We start from the raw sequence: 24268 nt of genomic DNA on the forward strand, positions 1-24268 counted from the left end.
AAAAGCAGTGTGTATTTCCTTTTCCTACCACCCATAAAGAAAAAGGGGAAAAAATGGAAAGTGTAAACACAAGAAGTATGTGTGCTAAGCAGTCTTCAAAACAGGATGAAAGAATGGTTTACAAATCATATAGTGCTATTTCTACATGTTTCATCGCGAAATCATTTCTTAAACATGCAGCAGCTGCACTCACCCGCAGTCCCTGCAGCAGTTGAGGTTGGAGGCTTGTTCGGTTTAGTAATCTTTCCCTGTCCTGAGAAAATGCGTGCACACAACGTGCGTCAGGTCCTCATTAATTTTGCATGTAAATGTTTCTTTGAATCAAGGTACATAATGATCTCAAACAGACCACAAGAAGCATTTCATTACTCCAACTGCAGAACTTGCAAATGAATCTTCCGACGCTCAGAAATGGATATAAATATTTGCTTGTACCTTACGACCAAATCTTCTTGGCCTCCTCCACCATTTTAATGCTTTTATAGCCAAAGCCCGCTTCTAACTGTGATCGACTTCTAGGTTCACGCTTAAATCGAAACTGCTCACTCCCGCTTACTGTGCAGATATAGTCTTTCTATACGTAGCGCCTCATTCGGACCGCTCATGCTCCACCATTTCTGAAGCATGAAATTTAGGCTTCTGCGAATATTCGAGCACTTCAAATATTCGAACGAACAATACAGTATTCGAATTCGCTTCGATTCGAATTTCGATATTTGAAAATTTTGAAGTATTCGAAATGAACGAATAGGTGTATATTAGTGCCCTTGTAACCCCCTGTAAAAGTGGTTTTACTGCATTGGAGCAGTGCTATACCGTGAATACACCTTTCCAAAAAAAATCCGCACTCTCCGTTTGTATTTTCATGTAAAGGTGGTTTTACTGCAGTGGAGTAATGCTATACCGTAAATACACCTTTCCAAAAAAATCCGCACTGCCGCGAAGCCTCACTTCAAGGTTAAATGAGCATATTATCCTCACATCGATTCATCATTTTTTAAGTCTAAAATCTTGTTATACCGGCTTGTACGCTACGAGTGTAGTAAATTTTAAAATGTAACATATTTAACAGGTTATCACTTGCATTCTACCGAAAGCCAAATGCTGCTATTATTCAAAGTTGCTTCCACTTCCTTTGAACCAAAAAGAATGACATTTGCACATGCCTTGTTACATTATTAAAAAAACGTTGCGCAGGTTCGTGGGGTCATGACAAATATGCTCGTTTTTCTTTATAATAGTTGATATATACTATTCGAATTCGATTCGAAATTATTCGACCAAAATCACTATTCGCTTCGAATTCGCTTCGAACCTCAAATTTACTATTCGCACAAGCCTAATCAAACTTGATTATTATCTAATGAGCCCCACTCCACTGTGCTGTTTCACGTAAGGAACATGAGGCCTGTGTTTAATATGCACATAATGAATTATATTGGAGTTCACCAGCTAACAAAACGAGTTCCCCTTAAGCTTGTGCGCTTAATTAAGCAATTCAATTTATTTAAGTCCTGAACTACTCATGCGTGTAGTTCCAAGTAATGTGACGCAACGGTTCACGCGACCTTTATTCGGCCCTGAAGGCACGGTGAAGCGATCACACCCAAGGCGATCACACCTTCGTCGGTGGTGGGGACGCTGCTTGATTGCGAGATCTGTGCCTTGGGTGTGATCGCTTCACCGTGCCTTCAGGGCCTAATAAAGGTCGCGTTAACCGTTGCGTCACAGTAATTCAATCATGCGCAAATTGTCAACACTGTACTGTGAGCTGGACGTAGCTACTCACATACGTGCATTAAAAATACGCGTACCTAGTAGATACGTGTATGGTAAAGGGGGAAGGGATACCTTCCTATATAAACTTATAAAGCCCCTGGCCGTGTGATTAAGAGGTTTCAAAAGAAATGGTGCTTCTACAAAACAAAGGAAAGAAGATTACTTTTGAAGCTCGTTTTCTTTGTTAAGCACAATATTAATGAGAACCAACAGACAATAATGCCAAGGAAAGTATAGAGGGTGTTATTTGTAATAAGTGGGATATAAATGTGGAGAAAGTAAAGTGGACGAAAAGATAACCTGCCGCCGGCAGGGACAGAATCTGCGACCTTCGAATAACTCGTCCGAAGCTCTCGGACATCGGACGCGTTATTCGACGGTCGCAGGTTCGGTCCCTGCCGGCGGCAGGTTATCTTTTCGTCCACTTTACTTTCTCCACATTTATATGTCAACTTCAGGACGAATTTAATGAAGACAGAAAATCTTGCTTTAAGGCGGACTTTTAAAGACACTTACAAGCGACTCCTTCTTTGTAATTTGTATTGTTTACGAATATATTTTCTTAGGCGTCAGCAATGCGGATCGAAGAAGTCAACTTCAATAAGGATATAATTGGAACTTGAAATCCCGCAATAAGACGGATTTTTAAGACCCGTTTTCTCGCCAAGCAGCAGATCGCGCGTCGTTTGGTCAGTGCCTGCACGGATCGACATGCATGGACCGCCGCGAACTGAAATTGAACTCGAGCCTGTGCACGCCATTTCTCATTGCGATAAAGAAAGTAACGCACAAAAGGATAAAGGCGTGTGGCGATCACATTGCGTCAGCAATCATGACGGCTTCCAACTTCGTTAACCAGCAAGCTTTACTTAATTTACTGGCAGCGATAACCGTTTAACTTAGTTTCTCACGAGCGTTGACCTTGTATCCATACGCGCGGCTGCTTCTGTTTCTGCAATGTCAGTTAAGCCCGTCGATTTAGCATGTGCGATCGCGCGCGTCGGTCATGTCCTATTTTGCTTTGTTTTGGACGTATGTATTGATTCTTAGAGACTATGAACGCAGCTCTGAAGAAGCTGTACTTCGCTGCATGTGCACCTTGTGGGCCCGAATGCAAGTGTGTTTCTGTGGAGCGGCTGTCACGCTGACTGACGGCTAAGCCTAGTCCCGTAAAATTCTCTGAGGAAAAATGCATGCCTCGTCTTTCGTGCGGAGTGCTCTCGCAACTTGCTTTCTTCTATACTGAATAGATGGACGCGGACACCTTGATGTGCGATTACTTTTCTTTGAATTTACGGATTTTATACAAACAGCAGGCTTCTGTCATTTTTCTGTCTTCTGTCTGTCAGCTATGGAGCGTAAAAAGAACTAGCAAACACGTAATCCATGGCCTCCGAGATTGCGGAAGGATCCGATCTCTAGTCTCTAAGCCTAACATATTTATATGAGTATTTCTCTCGCATACGGTGCCGAATCATGGCTAATACTTTGCTTACCAAGCTTCCAGACACAAATCTAAAGCAATCAAGTCAGTCCAGAACTCACGTGCCATAGAACGCACGGTGACCACTTGATAGATTCCTGGTGAACGGCAACCGTTTTGGGCGGGGCGTCCATGTTTTTCCGGCGTTTTAGCTGTACCTGGCGTTTCCGGTAAGGCACGCGCATGCGCAGTTCACACCCGGTACATAGATATACGTAAATGGCTTTGCGTATAGCGGAGTACCGGACAAGCTAAAAGCCTCTATTATATTCCACATTGCGCAGATGCGGCGGCTAACAGTTGCGCTGGAGTTGCTGGCGTATTGTCGGCGTACGTACGCTGAAACTCGTTTGCAAGGTCTCCTACGCTATCCGGTATTCCGCAACTCCCTTGCGTATAGCGGAATACCAGTCAGGCTAACTTCTGATTCCAATGTGCGTTTTCTTACTCTCTTCACGCGCACACAGGTACTCTCACTCTTACACAGGCACTCTTGCTCTCCCCAGTTTCGCGGGCACATAGGCAAGTATATTCAGATTTATTCGACGACCACCCTGCAGCACTCATTGTCACAAAGAAGTGTTTCAGGAGCCTCGACAAGTGTGTACGCACACATGTATGCATGGTTGTCCAGAAGTGAATGCGTCGTTTGTCCGTGGGCTTTGATACGTGTCTTAAACTAAATACTCGTGCCATCGGACACTAAGCACACGGGCAGGAAGCACGCACGCAGCCGTTATCTATCTCGGTTTGCCCTTAATTCTTGCCACTGTCCCACGGGACTCACATTATACGGCACACGGGCCGCGTATGCAGTGTGCCACACTCACAGCCATGGCGACGGTGAAACTATAGAGGAAACATGCTTTACATTACCGTTACTTCCTAGACTACTTCACCTCGACAAATGTATATAGGCGTGCCGCTACACTGCGTGCGTCAGGTCCTTTCGGACCATCCTCGCATATATATATATCTATATATATATATATATATATAGTAGGTGTTTCAAAAGTGCTCCCGAAAGTCCTCAGAAATGAAGGGAATGAGATATTTTCACACCGTCATAATTACTTTTTCTGTGGCAGCAGGCATCTTAGGCTGAGTAGAAGCATCAATTACGGCAGCAATTAAAGATATTGATTTAATTAACTTTTTAATCAGTGGAGACAGGTGGTCGGATCAAATGGTAAAATTGAAGCGAGCCCCTACTACAAGAGCCTGTTGCCGCCTTCAGATTTCACATAAGCAGCCATTGGGAATAATTTGCGAGTAATAAAATCTGACCGATTTCGCCGGCGAAACCAAAACGGAAACTCGAAACAGCGCAGTTGCCGTACTCTTCTGAGACGTGCGAAATGAGCGAGCGTCAATGTAACAAATATCGATCAACTTCATTTCGTCTCTGTACAGGTTTCGTTTGCTGTTAGAGCACGCATGGCGAACATACGTTAACGAATGCAGCACTGACACAACTGCAATCGCCGCAGTGAACATTGACGTCATTCTGGCCGTCTGCTGGTTGCGTTCATCAAAGCTTCGCTTTGGGTTTCGCCCGTGAATTTCCTTGAAGTTCATTGCTTCTCAATAATTATATATAAAAGGCCGTTTCCTCAAAATTTCAAAGCGGCAACGGCCTCTTCCCACGAAGGACAGCAATGATCCCATTTCACCCGACCGCCTTTTCCGCTAATAAATAGGTAATTAACTTGTTTTATTTATTTAATGTCGTAATTGCTGTATCTGGTCATCTTAAAATGTCTCCCACCACAGAAAAAGTAATTGGGAGGGCAGTGAGCGAGTATTCTATTTTCCCTATTTGGATCGTTTTCGGACACATATCTTGAAACACAATGTGTGAGTGTGTGAGTGTGTGAGTGTGTGTGTGTTTGTGTGTTTGTGTGTGTGTGTGTGTGTGTGTGCGTGTCTGTCTGTGTGTGTTTCTGATTTGTACCGAGAGAATTCGCCTTCCAAAACTGCTTTCTCTGATGAAGAATGGAGCTACACCAGGAGGTGATTAAACGCCATTTATCGCGTTGTATTCTGTAACCTAAGCATGCGCGTCTGCGCATTTATTGCTAATTTCCTTGTTTTCTTCCATCCCCTCTCTTTCTCTTCTCATCTTTCTGTTCCCGCTTCCCATTCACCAGCATAGGGTAGCCAGCCGAGCATGTTTCCCGTTAACCTGCTTGCCTTCTCCTTTTTGTTTTCTCTCTTCCACCCTTCTTACAAGCCACCGCAATATCTGCAAGCTGCAATATGATAAGCAAGGTGAAGCAGGTTAATCGGGGACTGATGCGGAAAGCTTTATAACAGCGAAGCTGTTTAGGCCGGCTGTAAGAACCTTGGTGTGTACAAATGTATTCAAATAACTATAATCATCATGAACGGGCATGTGCCGCAGAAATTGGGCAAATCCCACTATTCACCGCTGGTCCACTAAAAATGAAGAAGGCAAGAGACGGGCGGCAAACACCAATTAACTCTTTCGTTACCGCATGAAAATGGCTATTTTTATAGGTCTGAGGAAGAAATTTATTGCTAGTATAAATAATGCTCTAGGTAACATTGCAGCACACCAAATTGTGCATAATGAATTGCTCTTTATAGATAACACAAGTTTCAAAACAAAAAATATGTTACAAAACTTATAAAAAATCTGAAATCTACCACTTTTGCAGGAACTTGAGAAAAATAGTACAAACAAAACACAATATCTACAAAAATATTACGAACAAACAAAATTCAAAATATACATTTTGAAGGGAAATGATCTAGGAATATTCTAAAAGAAAAATAAACAATCTGCATAAAGCCATTTTTCACACAGATCAAAAATACTGCAGACCGAAAAGTGCTTCACCGCTTGTGCCATGCGGTGAAGCAGTTTCTGGTTTTCGTGAAGCACAGGTGGACGCCACAGGTTTCACAAAGAACGTTCGTTTTTTTTTTTTTCAACTTTGCGTTCCTCATAGCACTTGCGGCAGTTCTTCCTTTTCGGCATCTTTTTGGGGTGGTGCTGCACTTTTTTTGGCATACGTCGGCATCTTTTTCGGCATACGTCGGAAGGCCCAAGATCTGCATCCAAGCATATTTGTCGGTATTTTCGCAGACGGTCCTGATTACCTCTGCTGTGAAAAACGAAAAAAAAAATCGCGCGCCGTCGTGATACGTTTTGCGCTGCTCCGGTGTGCCGGGCCGAGATGTGCGCCGGGCGGCCTTCTTGGTGAAAATTGAAGATTTCTGGCTGCCGGCGGCAGCACATCCTGTCCAAGCGCTGTGCGTATCCTGCAGTTAATCAGGACATCTCAAAGGTCGTGCACCGAGATCGGCAGATAAGCGCTTCCGACGGACGAGACCGCTCAAGGCCGAAAACGAAACTTATCGGTACACAGCTGAGGATGGCCCGGGCTGGCTCGAAACATCGTCGCTGTCAGCGCTTGAAGATGAGCTGGTGTCGTCTTCGGACTCATAGCTCGACTCAGCTTCACTAAATTCGTGAGCGGGTTGAGCACGCTTTCGAGCGCAACGTTTTTCCCGCGACGCAGCCCCGCGGGTTGACGACGCCATGGGAGCGGCCGAGAGATTGCCGCGCGCGCCGACGCTAACGCCCGATGCGCCCCTCTCGCGTAGATAAAGAGAAACGAAACCAAAACTGCTGCAAACTGGCTAAAAAGGCCAGATCAACAAGTTCGAGACGCGACGGACCTTCAGAAACGAGCTGTATTTGAATAATATTGCGCAAACTGGGAAGCAAAGCTCGCTACTGAGTCGTTTTCATGTAATTATCACAGCCAAAATTTATTACCTCGCAACACTGACGGCAAAATTTTATAATTGACTTCTTAGGAATCGTTTGATACCAAAATGTTGATAATAACTGACCACAAACATGAGCAGCGAATTTTTTTCCGGAGTGTGGCAGCCACGCCCCCTTTTCCAGTAACACATGCGCATTCGTTCGCGAAAAACTCCGTCAAAAATCGCAACGTCGTCAGAGCGGGAAAATTTAAACGTATTGTAGAAGAGCAGTCCCAGAACTAAACGCGAGATGCTGTAGTATGCACGGGAAAAATTTTTAACGCATCGAAATCGGCTGCTTTTTCTGTCGATCACCGGTGATCGATTTGAATAGGCGTGGTAACGAAAGAGTTAAGATTTTCTAGACAGACTTGACCAGTAATACACAAAAAGCTTTAGAGGGGTCATAAAGCACCCCTTGGGCTTGTTGAAAAAACACATCCTGCGGAAAGCTGACACGGCTATGAACTGCTCTGCAAGATATTACAGTCGTGCGCGCCGCGTAAAGGCCACAAGCGGAGCGCGAAGTTGCCGCTTCTTCAGGCGCCCTCTTTTTAAACAGAGGCCGGTTCTGACTCTCGTCTGTGGGCGGGGCGTCTGCACGTTGACGTCGCGGATCTGCCAGTTTACGTCGCAATAGATATAGCATGCTTATTGGCCGATAGCCGGATGAGATGAGCTTCTTGCCACGGGGTGCCGCCACTTGCCCGCGCCGCACTCCTCAGTCTGCTCAATTTACACTGTAGCCGCACTCGCGCACGCGAATCACAGCGGGAGAGCGATCGCGTTTCATGATGCGCGCTGACGTAACTTCTTTCCCCCGTGCCATCCCTCCCTTTCTAGCTTCCAGTGCGCTCGTCGGCACGAGAAAAGAGAGAAAGCGCTGGGAGCGTGCGCCAAACCCCCGTAACTCGGCTCATTCTTGACGGATTCGAGAAATTTTTGCGGCAATCGATTCGGGAGGCAGCAAACTCCGATACTGAGGACATTAGATCATTACTTGGAAAAGTGGTTCATGACCCCTTTAATAAAACATCGGGATTAACCCAGTGATAAACACCGTGGCCGAACGTTTCAGCTTCGCTCAAGCATCTGTACGGAGTCTTCAGCGGCACATACAACGCGAGAATACTATAGGGAAGGGCAACGGCGGCTGCGAGAAGACCTCGAAGCGATGGAAGCCCTACGCGAACGACGACGTGCCCGTAGATCTATGGGACGTGCGAACGGTCAGTCTCAGCGCGAGTTTCTGCCTCTGTGGGTTGGACATCCGTGTCGTGTCAGTGACAGTCTGTGGTTTAACTCGAACCTCTATGCGCTGAGAAGCAATCCAGAAACAACCCAGCATCACCTAGCTAAAGCCTATAGCAACAACCTAGAAGCAACCCAATTATACTTGAGTATCTTCCAGCTTCGCTGTTTCAAGCCTTGTGCGACTTTAGTGCAAGCTTTCGCAGAAGAAAAATGAATTCCCTGAAACAGGAAGAGCGTTTGATCGATTCATAAAACGTTTGCTGGTTACCGCCGCTTTTTGCATGGCCGGTGATGTAAATGTTAAGTGAGGCAGAACATAATAAAATCCGGACGAATAACTGTAAGGTTAGAAAGCCCCTGTTCTGCAGTAGCCTGCTCTGCAATGCCGGAGCGCAAGGTGCGGAAGCGTCGCATAGGCAGCCCGCACCGCTGAGAACCTATAGTGCATAGGCGTTAGATGTGGAAGACAATATTCACAACAGAGGAGTGGGACAAAATTAATTATATAATTACGTGATTACCGTGTTGAACCTCAGTTATTGGCTTCCCTAGTGTACAGCAGATATTGACCACCGTCTCAAGTGGTGACGCTCCACCCCCCTAACTTGTACGGGTTTGCACCCATTGCCCCTTCTCCTCCCCCCCCCCTCCCGCCACGGTAGATACGCCTAGGCGTGTTAAGCTACGATCATTCGCTTTGCTGCGGTAAATAACCATAGAGGGCCACCCGTAAAAGCTACGCATACAGGCGTGTGCTCATCGAGAAGTTCAAGGAAACAAAAACAAATAACATTATGACATGCAGTGTTGCCAAAGCAATTGTTCTGGCTGTGTGCTTCACTAAGCTCATTACAGGCAGGTCTGAATCCACACTCCCGTGTATACTTGTACGTACCCCTAGGTCTAAGTTTCTTCGGGCGAGGTTTCTTGGGTACCCCTGCTGGTCTGCCTCGACTACCTACAAAAGAAATTCCGTTCGTTAAGTCACACTGTATGACAATTATCTACCGAGAGCATGCACGGCGTCATATTACGTTTCTTAAGTGTAGTTCTATAAGTGCATTATCGAACAGTCCTACTACTCATATCTTGTGCTGCTATATATAAGTGAAAGGCCTCCCTAATTTGCCGTTCTCCAAACACACTAATCTACCTGGTCACTCTTTCGAGCACATAAGCGTTACACTACTACAATCAGGCTTCGAACACACGGGAGCGCGACAGCGGGAGTCATATTTCATAAACAAATTCAAATCACTCTCCCACGGAATCAACGAGAGCCCTGGGCGACTGACGTGCCTCCGTGACCAATCGTAGCACCCAGAAAGGACAATAATTAATTATTTATTTATTTTATTTATTTATACACACGTGAGTTCAGACACACGGGACGCAAAGAAATTGATCGAGCGCGTGAAAGTAGACCCAGTCGGTGCCACATGCAGCAACCGGCCCGTGCTTTTTTTTTTCATGCGAGGGAGGGGGTGGGGTACTGTTAGCCTTGTATCGTGGCCAGAGTTTTGCCAAAGCTGGAGCAGGTCGTATGTATCTATTCTCGTGTGTGTACGGCCCGGCGCCGCGAGCTAACCGCCGAACCATCTGAACTTGGACGCCGTGTGTGTGATGTGTGGAAGCGACAATTCTCTTTTCCCCTTTTCCTTGGTCGCTTGCTCAAGCCGCCTTTTAATGCGATAGCAATTATATAGACAGTCTCGGCTGAATTTTGCTGTCGCCGTCGCCGTCATGCACCGTATATGTATAAGTATGCATTATATATATATATATATATATATATATATATATATATATATATATATATATATATATATATATATATATATATATATATATATATATATATATATAGCCCCGAAGAAAAATAATTCAGAAAAATGCTTCCGAAGCGCGGAATCGAAACAGGAGGGATCTCTTTTTCCACAGCGAGTGGCGCTAACCGCTACTCCACGAAACGCAGATCCTCCACATAGCTAACGGCGAGCGTTATATACACACCCTTTACCGCTGGAAGAGACGGCCGGCGCTTATAAGCGTTTCTTCATTACCAGCGAGATGGCGCTAGGAGCACGACGGGCGCATTTAAAAGTCGTCGGCGAGCTCGCTCACTTCTTATATTTGCGCAGGGAGAACCTTGCCCTTCCGCTGTCTGCTCGCGCGGCTTTCTGGTGGTGAGGGGAAGAGGGTTGTTTCAAGCTTTCACCGTGGTGTCCGCGCTCATGTTACGGAGCGTACGAAAGTCACTCGAGCTCAAGGGACGCCACTAAACGAACAAACAGACGATGAGCGCGAACTATCGACTGTCACAGCTCGACATTTGAAGCACGCTAGTTTCCTTCGCTGCTTCGGCCGCCTTTGCAATAGGAGCGCTGTTCAAACTGAGAGTATCCACTGGCGAGCCTCACTTCGTATAGCATTAGTTTCTTGCTATCGCATTCATTGCTTCACCCTTGCGGCGAAACTGTGACTTTTTTTATCTATCCTACGAAGAAAAGACAGGCATAACCCGCCAACCTCGCCTGCTTCCGGCGGCTCTCCGTCTTTCCTCCTGCTCTCCATTCCCTCCCTCGTATTGCAGCCGCTGACGAGCGCCCGAGCAAAGCAATTGTCGCTGCTCCTTCCTTCGTTATTTCTCTCTTTCTTTTGCTCTTTTTTTTTCTTTTTTTCTCTCTTTCTTGCTTTTCTTTTTTCGAAGGTGTCGTTTGGCCCCCAAACTGGGTGGGCGGCCCTTGTGCAGCTGGTTGGGCCATGGCCGTTTTATTTCAAATTACATCCTCCGAAGAAGGCTGGACTGCCAGCCGGAACTGTTAGGATGAAATAAAAATTTGTTTTGTTTTCTTTCCTATATTTTAGTACTAAGTTTCTCGCAATTTTTATTACTGTAGCCAGAAGTTCTCTTTATCCATATATATATATATATATATATATATATATATATATATATATATATATATATATATATATATATATATATATATATATATATATATATATATATATATATATATATATATATATATATATATAATTGAACAGAACGATGCACACGTACGAAGTTGATTTTATTAAAGAGACCGAGAGCCGATTTTCCTCGACCCAGTTTTTTACGGCGCAATAGAAAGCTCACCCTTGTTAGTGCTTGTAGCTGCAGCGGTTAATCGCCAAAGCGCGTGGTTATTTTATTGGCAGTATTCTTCGATCTGGAAAGCCCCATGAACTGTACGTCCACGTACTCCAGCAACGCTGAGTGATAGTGATAGTGATAGGAATGCCGATAGCCCTCCTCGCATTATGCTGAAGGCTTTTCTTTCACAGGAGTGGGTGAAACTGTGGTCAGCCACCTTTATATTCACATTTCCGACCATTTTAGAGTATAAAAAGCAGGTATAACAAGTTTTCCGAACGCTTTTCGTCACGTAAGATCTTTTTACCACGTCGCGAGCTAGGTGCTCGTGGCCTCCGCGATTATTTCCGGCAGCGCGTCGCCGGAGGTAATCTCGGAGGCCGGGAGGCGGTATTCGTGCTTTTCCAACGCGTCGGCAGGTGCGGCTAGGCTCTCAGCTAACATAGAGTCACTGGAAAATCAGAGTACCGCAAAGGTAGGCTGCACGCGGGCAACATTGGGCAGCGGCGGCCATTTCCCTTCCGGACCGTCCGGCGCTTTGCTAGCGTGTGTTGAGAAGTGAGCGATCTTTTCGCCTCGGTGCCGTGTTACGCTCGGCGGAACGGCATTATGTGTGTGTGTTTCTTCAAGAGGATATTAGAAGTTATTTCGCGTCATCGACAGTTATGGATCGACTGCGCGGTTAGCGGTGTAACTAATGAAACGTGCGGCGAATGTTGCCATGTGCTCGCGAATTCGCTTCATGGCATCATCGGCCTCTTTTTGTGTCACGCCTGGGTGTGTTCGCTAGGTCCAGATCTGTGAAGATAGTTGCATTAGCGCAGTGACATCGTGCGAGATGCCATTTACTTCGACATTTGGTGAATCTTGACTGTTTGCGCTAGCTTTGCAGTCGGTGTTCAGGTTCACTGCACTCGAGAACGTTATCGAACAACATCAAGAACATTCAACATTGCGTCCTTCGACTGATCGCTGACGCATACCTTGCTTCCGCACCATGCTTGCTGTTAACTGGTTGATATGCGTAATAGAAGTAGTGTGTGTACGCTAATTGGAAGTTACGCGCGACGTATTTATGTCTTGATTCGGAACGCCAGCAGCCGAACGCACGGGCGAATTGGCGTGCGGTAGCTAAGGTGCATCTTCTCTTGAGATACGTAGAAAATAGGCCAATGAAAATGATTGACATCACTACTTAATTATTTGTTTCATTTACTATTTCTTGTATCCTTAATATTCCCAACGTTGCAGTGCATTTGCAAATATTTTGCTGTGTTCCGACAAACAGATTTTTTTTGGCGTTGCCAGCGCGTAAACAGCTGGGGTTTGGTTTCTGCACTGCTGCACTTTTTTTTTTCATATTGCGCTCTTGATAAAACTTCCTCGGCATGGCACTTTATGTTCTTTTGATCAGAAGTAGCACATCCCGAAAATTTTTAAAGTGCATGTTACTGCAACACAGTATAAATATCGACATATAAAATTGACTCTCGCAATGTGTGGGATCTGCTTTTTTTTTTCTTGCTGTGACCATTTGTCCCCCACTAAACAGTATTGTAGAGTTACGCTCGGCGCAATGCAGCATTGCCAACATTTTTTTGCAACCAATTTAAAAATAAGCTTAATAACATTGCCTTACACCAAGTTTATCAACAGAGTTCCACGCTTCTGTTTTGCGCAGTGGCAAATGGTCATGCCACAATTGCCTTCAAGGTATACCAGTAAAGAGTTATTTTAATAGATCTTCAATTTCCCTCTCGTGCGTGACACTCTTATAACTCGAACAGCTTACGTAATCTGTTCGACAGATCGAGATATAAACAGCCGAGCAAATAGAAAGGTATGTATAGTTTTCAAGATCGCTGACCATAGCGAACCGAAAAAGTGAATGATCCTGTCGCATGAGATCTTTTCCAGCAAAATTTGTGTAGTTCACTGCAGGAAGGTGTGTTTTCGAGGGGGGCGAATTCATTCCGGCCAACTATGCAGCCACGTAGAACGGCGCTCTTTGACATTAATTTTTTCCCACACGGCATGCAAAAATAAACGAGATTCTCATTGGACTGCTGGTGAGTTACTCTCTGGCATCTGCATGCAGTGGCGTAGCCAGGGGATGGCAAACCGAAACCCGTGCCCCCCCCCCCCCCGCCGAATTTTTTTTTTTCCCGTGGCATACATAGCACGAAATGCCACTCAACCACATCTGCCTGCAAAAATGCGACGAAGTACTTCTGGGGACCGTGGTACTGCTAAATGTCCGGCCACGCTCTGCATTGAACGCGCCTGCACCCAAAGCGCTTGGGATATGGCGGCGAGAAGTCACGTGATGCTAGTAAGCAAACCGCGTCGGCGGCGGAGCGCGGAAAACAGATGCGATACTCTGAAATTTTTCCAGTGGCTCTAAGCTAATAACGTCCATGCTGCCGCTCGCGAGTATCGGGTCATACGTCAAGCGAAGGCGGCGACGCTGTTCTACTCAGTGCAAACGAATGCATATCTGCACGTTTTACGCTAGAACAGATTATAATAAACGTGTGCTAATATAGACGCTAATATAGAGATAATTGATAGCGTACACGAGTGAAAGGTCACGTGATAGGTAAATGTACACGTTCACTTTTTTGCCGCCAGAGGCTCCCAAGGTAATTTTGGGTGAAGAAATAAAAATATATATCCGCGTTTATTGAGAAAAACAGGGCTCCTTTTAGACAATACAATAGACAATCCTTCTATTAGTTGTCTCAATTCGTATATATATATATATATATATATATATATATATATATATATATATATATATATATATATATATATACATATATGTATATATATATATATATATATATATATATATATATATATATATATACATATATGTATATATATATATATATATATATATATATATATATATATATATATATATATATATATATATATATATATATATATATACAGGGTGTCCCAGCTATCTTTAGCCAAGGGCTTAAGACTACAATGTAGCCAAGGGTTTAAAACTACAACTCGCTGCAACTTGCACCGTCACGCGAGCCAACTGGCTGGCGCGGGCCAAAAAAACCACTGTCGACTTATCGGCCTACCGCTGCAACGGAGCCGGCGAGTGGTGGCCGCAGCTGATTTCGTTCTCTCAAACCACGGCTGAGGGCAGCATTCTCGCGGCGGGCGAATGCGCGGCGGGCGAATGCGCTATATATTATATATATAATATATATATATATATATATATATATATATATATATATATATATATCTATTATATCTGTAAAGCTCGTTATTCGAATTTCACGGGACAGCAAAACATGTCTCAATTAACAGAATTCTGAATTATCAAGTGTATCAGGCACACAATAGATAAAAGTCTATTGCTTCAATGCACTTGTAATTTCTTGATTACTGCGTAAATGCTGTTCATATTTGCATAAGAGCGGCGTAAAAGCTGCAATTTTTGTCATCCGGCGACTTCTTTCACAATGCGACCGCGGCGCAAGAACCCCTATCTTAAATGGCCCCAAACGTGGACTGCATCCCTCCCTAATTACTACTGTCACCACCACCACCACCATACGCACATGACGATACTTTTTTTTGCCGGTAAACGAAAGAAATTTGTCGCAGCTGTTCAGGCTTTCGTCGTCAACAGCGCGATTGTGGAGGGCAACCATGTTTTTATTGCGATAGCAATTATATGGACAGTCTCGGCTGGATTTTGCCGTCGCCGTCGCCGTCGCCGCCGTCATGCACCGTATATGTATAAGTATGTATATATATATAAAGGCCCCAAAGAAAAATAACTCAGAAAAATGCTTCCGAAGCGCGGAATCGAACCAGTGACTTCTTGCTCCTCAGCGAGCGGCGCTATCCACTACGCCACGAAACGCAGATCCTCCACGTAGCTAACGGCGAGCGTTATATACACACCATTTAGCGCTGGACGGACTCAGAGACAGAAGGCGATAATAAGCGTTTCTTCATTACCAGCGAGGTGGCGCTAGGAGCTCGACTGGCGCATTTAAAAGTCGTCGGCGATCTCGCTCGCTTCTTCTTATATTTGCGCATGGGAGAAGCTTGCCCTTCCGCTGTCTGCTCGCGCGGTTTTCTCGTAGCGCGGGGTAGAGGAACGTTTCACGCTTTCACCGTGATGTCCGCGCTCATGTTACGGCGCGTACGAATGTCACTCGAGCTCAGGGACGCCGCTAAACGAACAAACAGAAGATGAGCGCGAACTATCAAGTGTCACAGCTCGACACTTGAAGCACGCTAGTTTCCTTCGCTCCTTAGGCCGCCTTTGCAACAGAAGCGCTGTTCAAACTGAGAGTATCCATTGGCGAGCCTCACTTCGTATAGCACTAGTTCCTTGCTATCGCATTCATTGCTTCGCCCTTGCGGCGAAACTGTGACTTTTTTCGAACAACCGCAGCCAGCGAGGTGTCCCGCGTGGTGGTAAAGGCAAATAGGCATGAAGCCTTCTGGCTTTCCTGTCGTTACCGTGCGGGTAGTAATGATCACGATGGGGGCGCGTACGGCGCCGCCTCAATTTGGTTCTCCACGAACGCCGTTTCCATTCTTTTGCGCAGCAGATTTTCGCTCGGTGCACTCCAGGTTCGTCGGAATTAACTGAATTGTGACCAATTATGACCGAATTAACGGGAGTTTGATTCCATGAAATAATGAGTATGCCAGCAGGGACTATATATATATATATATATATATATATATATATATATATATATAGTTGAAGGAGTGGTTGCCTTTGGTTAACAAAATGTTAACAAAATTCTCAAAAAGCATTTCAATATCATTGAACAAAGCGACCGCCTCAAAAAGCTCTTCACTGTCCCGCCGCGGGTGGTATACAGACGCCCGAAAAATGTGAGGGACTATGTAGTACACTCTAAAACAAAAAAGTCACAGTTTCGCCGCAAGGGCGAAGCAATGAATGCGATAGCAAGGAACTAATGCTATACGAAGTGAGGCTCGCCAATGGATACTCTCAGTTTGAACAGCGCTTCTGTTGCAAAGGCGGCCGAAGCAGCGAAGGAAACTAGCGTGCTTCAAGTGTCGAGCTGTGACACTTGATAGTTCGCGCTCATCTTCTGTTGTTCGTTTAGCGGCGTCCCTGAGCTCGAGTGACATTCGTACGCGCCGTAACATGAGCGCGGGACATCACGGTGAAAGCGTGAAACATTCCTCTACCCCGCGCCACGAGAAAACCGTGCGAGCAGACAGCGGAAGGGCAAGCTTCTCCCATGCGCAAATACAAGAAGAAGCGAGCGAGCTCGCCGACGACTTTTAAATGCGCCCGTCGGGCTCCTAGCGCCACCTCGCTGGTAATGAAGAAGAAACGCTTATTATCGCCTTCTGTCTCTGAGTCCGTCCAGCGCTAAATGGTGTGTATATAACGCTCGCCGTTAGCTACGTGGAGGATCTGCGTTTCGTGGCGTAGTGGATAGCGCCGCTCGCTGCGCAGCAAGAAGTCCCTGGTTCGATTCCGCGCTTCGGAAGCATTTTTCTGAGTATTTTTCTTTGGGGCCTTTATATATATATACATACTTATACATATACGGTGCATGACGGCGGCGACGGCGACGGCGACGGCAAAATCCAGCCGAGACTGTCCATATAATTGCTATCGCAATAAAAGAACAGGACAAGTTGGCTGCCATCCCTGCGGGAAAAGTAGATGTCAGGTGTGCAAGCACATGCAAACAACGACGATAGCTGAAAGTACGCATGGTAATTTTACACACACCATACATGGTGACCTAACTGCGACTCCCCAAACGTTGTCTACCTGTTAGAATGTGGAATCTGCGCTAAACAATACGTTGGACAAACTGATACACCTTTTCGAATCAGATTCAACAACCACCGCTCGCATGTGAACACACTACCGAACCTTCCCCTTTCCAAACATATTAAATCAGAAGGTCACAGTTTCGATTCCATTAAAGTAACACTACTCCAAGGAACTTCCGCTCTCAGAGAGAACGTGAACAGCGTGAAGCATACTTAATACACAAATTCAACACCGTTGAACATGGAATAAATGAACATCCGGGTGCTCTTCCTGTTTTACGTGCCTTAAAGCGCAAATAGTACTTTAAATGAAACTAACATCAACCCAACAAAATACGCAGCAAAGATGCATGTGTAAGCCAATGCCTTCGGTGATCGTACCTGCAGTGTTTTTCACCCTTTCATGTGTGCCGTCTTTTACCTTCCCTGCTTGTATTGTACAGCGCTTGGAAAGAGCAGCTATCGATCAATCTAAGTGGAAGCCCGCCCTCCCTCTTCCTTCTTGCCCCTACCTCTTTTTTTTTTTTTTCCTTTTCCCCCGTTCTGTAGATCCTTGACCGGAAGTCGCTAATGTCACCCAACGTGTTCTTTCTCGCTTTGGAAGCGGGCGTCGTTTATCAGACAAACGAGCAGGCTCGGCAACAAGTCAGATGGTATACAAGACTCCTTCGGCATGGCCCCAAAAGTACAATACGCGGCGGCGTCAACAGTGCTCACCGACACCCACTTAACCCCCCCCCCCCTTTTTTTTTGCTTTTTTTTTTCTCCGGTCAGCCTGTTTGAATCGCACACCGGCTGTTTTTAACTCGAGCCGGCTCTTCGTCCAGCCCTACGGGACAGAATAGAGCGACGAATTTTAACGATGAGTAATAGCCGCCGCATAAGTATAAGCTCTGTCGCGAAGCACTCCGCTGTCGGCGGTGGCGTGGTACTCCCTCGCTCCTGATGGGCCCTAAGCAAACTTTTTCTCCCTCCGCTCCTTCTCTCTCCTCTGTCACTCCTTCCCCTCTCATTGATGTCCATATAACCACGGAAATATGCCGAACATTTCGTCTTGAGAAAGGTCAGGCTCTGACCGAAACGTCGACGTAATAAATGAAGTTTTCTGAAGGCCACCTCTTATATATATATATATATAATATATATATATATATATATATATATATATATATATATATATATATATAATATATATATATATATCTATAATATATATATATATAAATTGTGTGGTGTGTGTGTGTGTGTGTGTGTGCGTGTGTGTGTGTGTGACGCTATGAATGAGAGACGTCCAGCGGCTCAGACGCCATACTTCTATTCTATTTACGCGCACTTCTTCGTCGCCTTCTACCAGAGATTACTGCCTTTATACGTCACAGGATTCCCCCCTCCCCACGAAAGAATGCGCGAGTTTAACAACAAAACATAAGCAAGCAGGGTGTTAATGCTGAAATGTCAAAACGCGGAGTAGTTCCATGTCACAAGGGAGTTCCGTGAAACTAGCACAAAAAGATTCACAGGGGAGGCCGGGGATATCAAGGAGAGCTCTGGTGGGCGAGGCTGGCTGTTGCGTTCAGGACAACATAAGCATGCCTTGCGCATTAAGAGTGACGATAACTCGGTTCGTGGACATGTCACAGCTGAGTAATAATGGAACACTTTGAAGGACAGGAAGCTTGAATGTTGTAGGCGTCGGACTCCATGTTGTAACTAGAACACAGGCTGTTCTTTCAGTTTCCGTGCTCCTTGACGGAGACTGATGGGACGACTGCTGTGTCGTTTCGAAATGCAAAGGATGCTTTGGTGTGCTTGTCGTCGTTTTCTGCGGTGTCTCACATGTCTTGATCGAACGTGCAATGTTGATGTCGGACGTTGGAAGGGCGACGTTCCTTCCTGGCGACGCTCTTTTCTGAGAATATGCCTTGAATTTGATGTCTTGTTTGTCTTGGCCGATACATCTGAAACTCGTTTTCGCTTCGGTTGGCTCGCATTCGAACGTCTTTGCTTAAGCCACGAATGTGTTTCTGATATTTGTAGTTGTCCTTGTCAGAGTGCCTGTTGTCGCTTAATTTGGTCGATTTGCTTGTGCTGGCTTCGCTGATGCTGCTGCAGAAATTGCTGAGGTGGTAGCACTTTTGGAACATGACAATGATTTTCTTGGCAACTTGATGTAGTGTCCACTAGGTAGCAGGTGCTATGCTTTTCGGGCAGTGAAGTTGGTGCGAGCTCTTCAGAGGCTGCTGCAACTCCGTTAATTACAGACGCCTGTGGCAGCCGGCAACGTTCGAGATTTGATGCCTCTGAGCTTTCTGTGTTGTTTCGACTCTCAGGTGGGTGTGGACTTGACGGTGATGCCGTAACAGGCGTGGCTTGGTCAGACTCCGATTGCGAAAGGTTGTCTCTATGCGCACCTACCGAGCGACGCTGTTCTGACGCATGAATCTGTGCGGAAGGGACATGGCTTGGTCGAGTATCTTCAAAGTTCCTCAGCTCTAACCCGACCGTAGCGAGCTTGTGAGGTGTGAGGTGAACGTTGGAGCACTGGAGATCCGCATGATGCAAACCAGGTGGTGGGTGAAGTGTGCGATACGGGGAGCAGAGTGCATAAGGTGGTTCAGTAACATGAGTCCTATTGGTTCAATGATGACGTAGAAAATGCTGATTTTCGTGCAGTAGCAAAGCCGGTGGAAGATTGAGTCTCCGTGGAAGATCTCCAAGCCTTTCAGTGAGCGGATGCTTTAATCTGTCTGTGGGAATCGCGAATTCATGCTTGGTGTTCGGATGCGTGAAGACTGCTTTTGACTGTGACGACTGAGTGCGATTGTCTCCACATGGTTGTTTATAAGCAAGTCTTTGTCGTAGTCGTTTAAAACGGGTAATAATCTCTTCTCTGATCTTTTTCCATGACTCGTTGTTTTGAATATGTGTGTGATGAAATCGGAATGCCTCATTGGTGACGTAGTCATTGAAGTTGGTCACCATCTCCCTTTCCGACCATGATGCTGCGGTAGCGTGGAGCTCGAATAGGTCGAACCACTCCTGGACGGGACTGTCGTCCGCTGATCCAGTGTACTTGGGGATGTCAAGGTCAGGTCATTCGATGGTTCGGTCATGATGCTGGTCGCTGTGTTCAACAGATATGCTTCGGTGGTCTGCATGCGGTGAAGGTGTCTTGCTGAGGTCTTTGCTGATGTGTAGCTGATGAGGCGGCTGCCAGGTCTCCATCCTGTCGACTTGTGTGACACTATGAATGAGAGACGTCCAGCGGCTCAGACGCCATACTTTTATTCTATTTACGCGCACTTCTTCTTCGTCGCCTTCTACCAGAGATTACTGCCTTTATACGTCACACACACACACACACACACACACACACACACATATATAATATATAATATATATATATATAATATATATATCTATATATATATATATATATACTGTATATATATATATATATATATATAATATATATATATTTCGCAACATCTGTGGTTTATACGGTGCGCGCTTCTTGACAAGAATATGTTCCATTTTATTGGAACTGTTGGTGTCGCGTCACTCACCCACCGCGGTGGTCTGGGACTTATGGTGCTTGACTGCTGCCCGAAGGTCGGGTATAAACACCGGCCGTGTGCCCGTTCCATTTTCGATGGAAGCAAAAATGCGGCGAAAATGTGATGCGATGCAAGCGAATGTGCCTTTGTCCCGTTGTCCAGAAAAGCAAGCAAAGCCACAATCGAAGCCGAAACCACTTTGACAGCTTGTGTAAGAGGCGAGAAATATCTTTGAATGTAGGTCCTTCTACAGCCCCATTTTCTTATGGGTGGGCGCATCAGAGTAATGGTGTTAATCAGAGGAAACGCGCGCGCATGGTGTGCTCAAGCATACAAATTATTTGAGGAGTTATCTTCGCGCAATCAAGTCACTTAAATCGTGCGAGCTGATTATGCCCTCTTGAAACAATGTTGCAAAAAAGGTAGCTTTTGTAATCAGAAGTTTGCTCGCAATGCGAGATTGTATTCATGTCCAGTGCACTGGACACCGGGATGCAAGTGGCGCGCATTGTGCTAAACATGGAGGAGAGAAAAGAAACTAGGAAGCACGTCACGTGAAAATCTTGAAACCCAGTCAAAAAAATTGAACCAGGAGCACGCTGGGAATTCTACAAGAGCCTGGAGCATGAGGAGGCAGCGGCGTCGGAGGACGTTGGCTCGTGCGCTCAGCGCGTTGCCTCCTAGCTTTTTACCCCTTCGTGGTGCTGAACGCTATGGCACGAAAGTTAACGATAGAATTTTTTTTCTTTTTCTCAAGTCAAAACAAACCATTTTTATGTTTTAAAAACAATTAACTTTGTGACAAGAACAAGAGCAACATTTTTCAAGGAAGAAAGCAGAATGTGTGTACCCATAAGTGAACAAATGACCTAGTGTCCAGCATACTGGACATGATTCTCCCGTGAAAACCATTGTACCTACGGGTCCCTTATTTTTTGCATGCTTTTCAATAGCCTCTTAGCTAGAAAGGAACACTGAAAATTTTTGTTCTAACCTACGAAAATCGGGACTGAAAGATTAGATATATATATATATATATATATATATATATATATTATATATATATAATATATATATATTATTATATATATATATATATATATATATATATATTATATATATATATATATATATAAAGCATGTTATTTACGTTTCGCTCGGGATCCGAGCTGTTTGATGTTTTCGTGAATATTTCACCGGACCTAGAAACCCTTTGTTGTTTTGATATATACGTCATACGGCGCGCATGACCGCAGGTGACCATGCCCGGTCGTCATTGTGCCCATTTTCATGCTGCAGTAAGGCAGCACTCGTGGGGCAGAGACCGGCGGCGGCACGTTTGTCGCTGCTCGAGCCCGGATCGTCAGCAACCCTCGGACATTCGCTTGCACATAGCATACAAACGGGGGCAACGTTATCGGTTTGGACTGTACAAGGAACATCACGGCGGCCGCCGATGGCGAGGGCTACGTTAAAATTGCGCCTGTAGTGTCCCTAAAATTGCTCTCGAATAAGATTAAGAGAACAGACACCCTCACCACTGGGGAGTGGGTACCATTTATAGATATTTAAGGCCAATATGGTGATTTATATATCTTAACAGTTATGGTAATGCTCAGCCAGAGTCCTGGGCAGCAGATACATTAGCTTAATACTAATAGTCATACTTGTAACACAAGTTTCACTTTCTTAATGTGACTCCTTCAGCACCTACTCTACCTCGAGACCCAGGCTTTCCGATCTTGAATCTGGTTTCTCTGAAAATACGAGTACATAGACACCGCATGATGTGAACGACTCTATGCTCACGAACACTACATCTGAAAATAGTCGCCAGTATATTTCTCGCATAGTGTTTTCAGTATAGAGCAGAATGACAACGTTCATTTTAGCAACACGCATACGCGGTCTCGCTTTATCTTATTTTTTTCTTGCTCCCACAACACATTCTAGATGATTTAGGCATGCATGTTCGTCTTTCGACGGATATGTGACTATTTTTGGGTATAATAAGCAACCTGTGTGTTCGCTTGCTCGATTGTGCCAGCATATGTTAAGGAGCCTAACTTTATTATTGGATTGCTTAAATCAATTAAGACTCTTCTTGTGGCTTCCGGGCGTATGAGATGAGTACTACAAAACTATCGAATGAACACAAGCAACAACTGCATGTAGAGTGCTGTTACAAGCAGAATCAAGGTGTTTCCGTGTACGAAGCGTCGTTTTCACCACATGCAGCTCACGCAATTTTACGAAGAACTTCTATTCCCGCTATACTGTGAGTTCCGCAAGAAAACAAGCGAATTTTAATGGGGAGACAGCATAGATAACATAGGGAGCGCGAGCGCTACAGCTCTTATGTGAAGTGGTAGCTGTACTCTGCCCTCGAGGCGCAGTTGCCTTCCCCTCGTGTTGGCGACTATATCCATATTTTGAAAGTATAAAGAATGTGTCACATATACTACACAGCAAACTTTATATCTTGAATATACACAAGGGGACTTGTAGTGTATAGAATTATCGCGTTGAACTGAATGTCAACCGAAGAATAAAGGATATAGCTTTGAGCGAAGTAACGCTAATTTTTGTTCTTATTTACGATTTTGTGGTTATCTTTTCTATCTGTGAAGTTATAGCTGATTTTTATTGCGTTTACTACTCGTTCGACTGCCATGATTTCGTTTCTTCAATACAGACTCTTCAAAGAAAAGTCTGTTTCTACCAGTTTCTGGAATTCGTCTCCACGCGATGTGTTTTCAAGACATGTTTCCTTGAATATTATTGGGCGAACCGATTCAGCAAAAGTTTCGGTGAGAAATTGAGTGTGCAGCTGAATAATCACAGTGTAGTGGGGTTGCACTTTCTGCGATCATTAATCCTCTAACTACTAAATATTTCCTGCAAAAGTCAAAGGTATCAGTGCTTTCACTTCCCTGAGTGCTATAATGCCCAGCTTGAAAAGCTAGAAAGTATGTTCAATTGCATTTCCCTAGTGAAAACAGTGTATAAACAAACCTTCTATTGAGAAAGTATTCTTTACAGTCCTAATAAAGTTGAATGGTTGTCTGATATTGTGAGGACCGCTCGTAACGCAGAAAAAGGCAAAATAAAATGCGCTGTCTTTAGTTTACTTACTTTTTGGTTTTGGAGCTCCACTTCTGTAATTACAAACACGACGACACAAGTGCGACGGTGACTAAGGCGACCTTCATTTTGTATGCTTACTAGAATCGACAGCCGAGACGACGCACTTACTGGAGAGGTGTAGGCATGGCCAGTAATCGCTTACGCTGAATGGGGGATAACAACTGTCTGACCTCAAACGGCTAAAGCTAGGTTGAATTCGCCATGTTCAAAGGCGGCAGGTGGGATAGTGAGCAACGCTTACGTTTCACTATTGCACGACTGCATAAGAGAAATATGCTAGATCAAAAACAT

At 45.0% G+C, this 24268-nt stretch overlaps 1 protein-coding gene across 5 annotated transcripts in view; it reads right to left on the reverse strand.

The window, feature by feature from the left end:
• The window catches only part of LOC119374519 (spidroin-1), a 96070-nt gene that overhangs the window by 62123 nt on the left and 9679 nt on the right, over positions 1-24268 (reverse strand). For all 5 annotated transcript variants that reach the window (XR_007414372.1, XR_007414373.1, XM_049410884.1 and 2 more), the window contains exons 3-4: positions 9213-9271; positions 194-253 (exon numbers count right to left, since the gene is read on the reverse strand). Coding sequence is in view for 3 of the 5 variants with exons in the window: in XM_049410884.1 (XP_049266841.1) it covers positions 194-253; positions 9213-9271 (119 nt within the window). In the remaining 2 variants the exon portion in view is untranslated. The remainder of the gene's footprint in view (positions 1-193; positions 254-9212; positions 9272-24268) is intronic.

Source organism: Rhipicephalus sanguineus, chromosome 11 (genome assembly GCF_013339695.2).
Source record: "Rhipicephalus sanguineus isolate Rsan-2018 chromosome 11, BIME_Rsan_1.4, whole genome shotgun sequence".
NCBI classification, from domain to species: domain Eukaryota; kingdom Metazoa; phylum Arthropoda; class Arachnida; order Ixodida; family Ixodidae; genus Rhipicephalus; species Rhipicephalus sanguineus.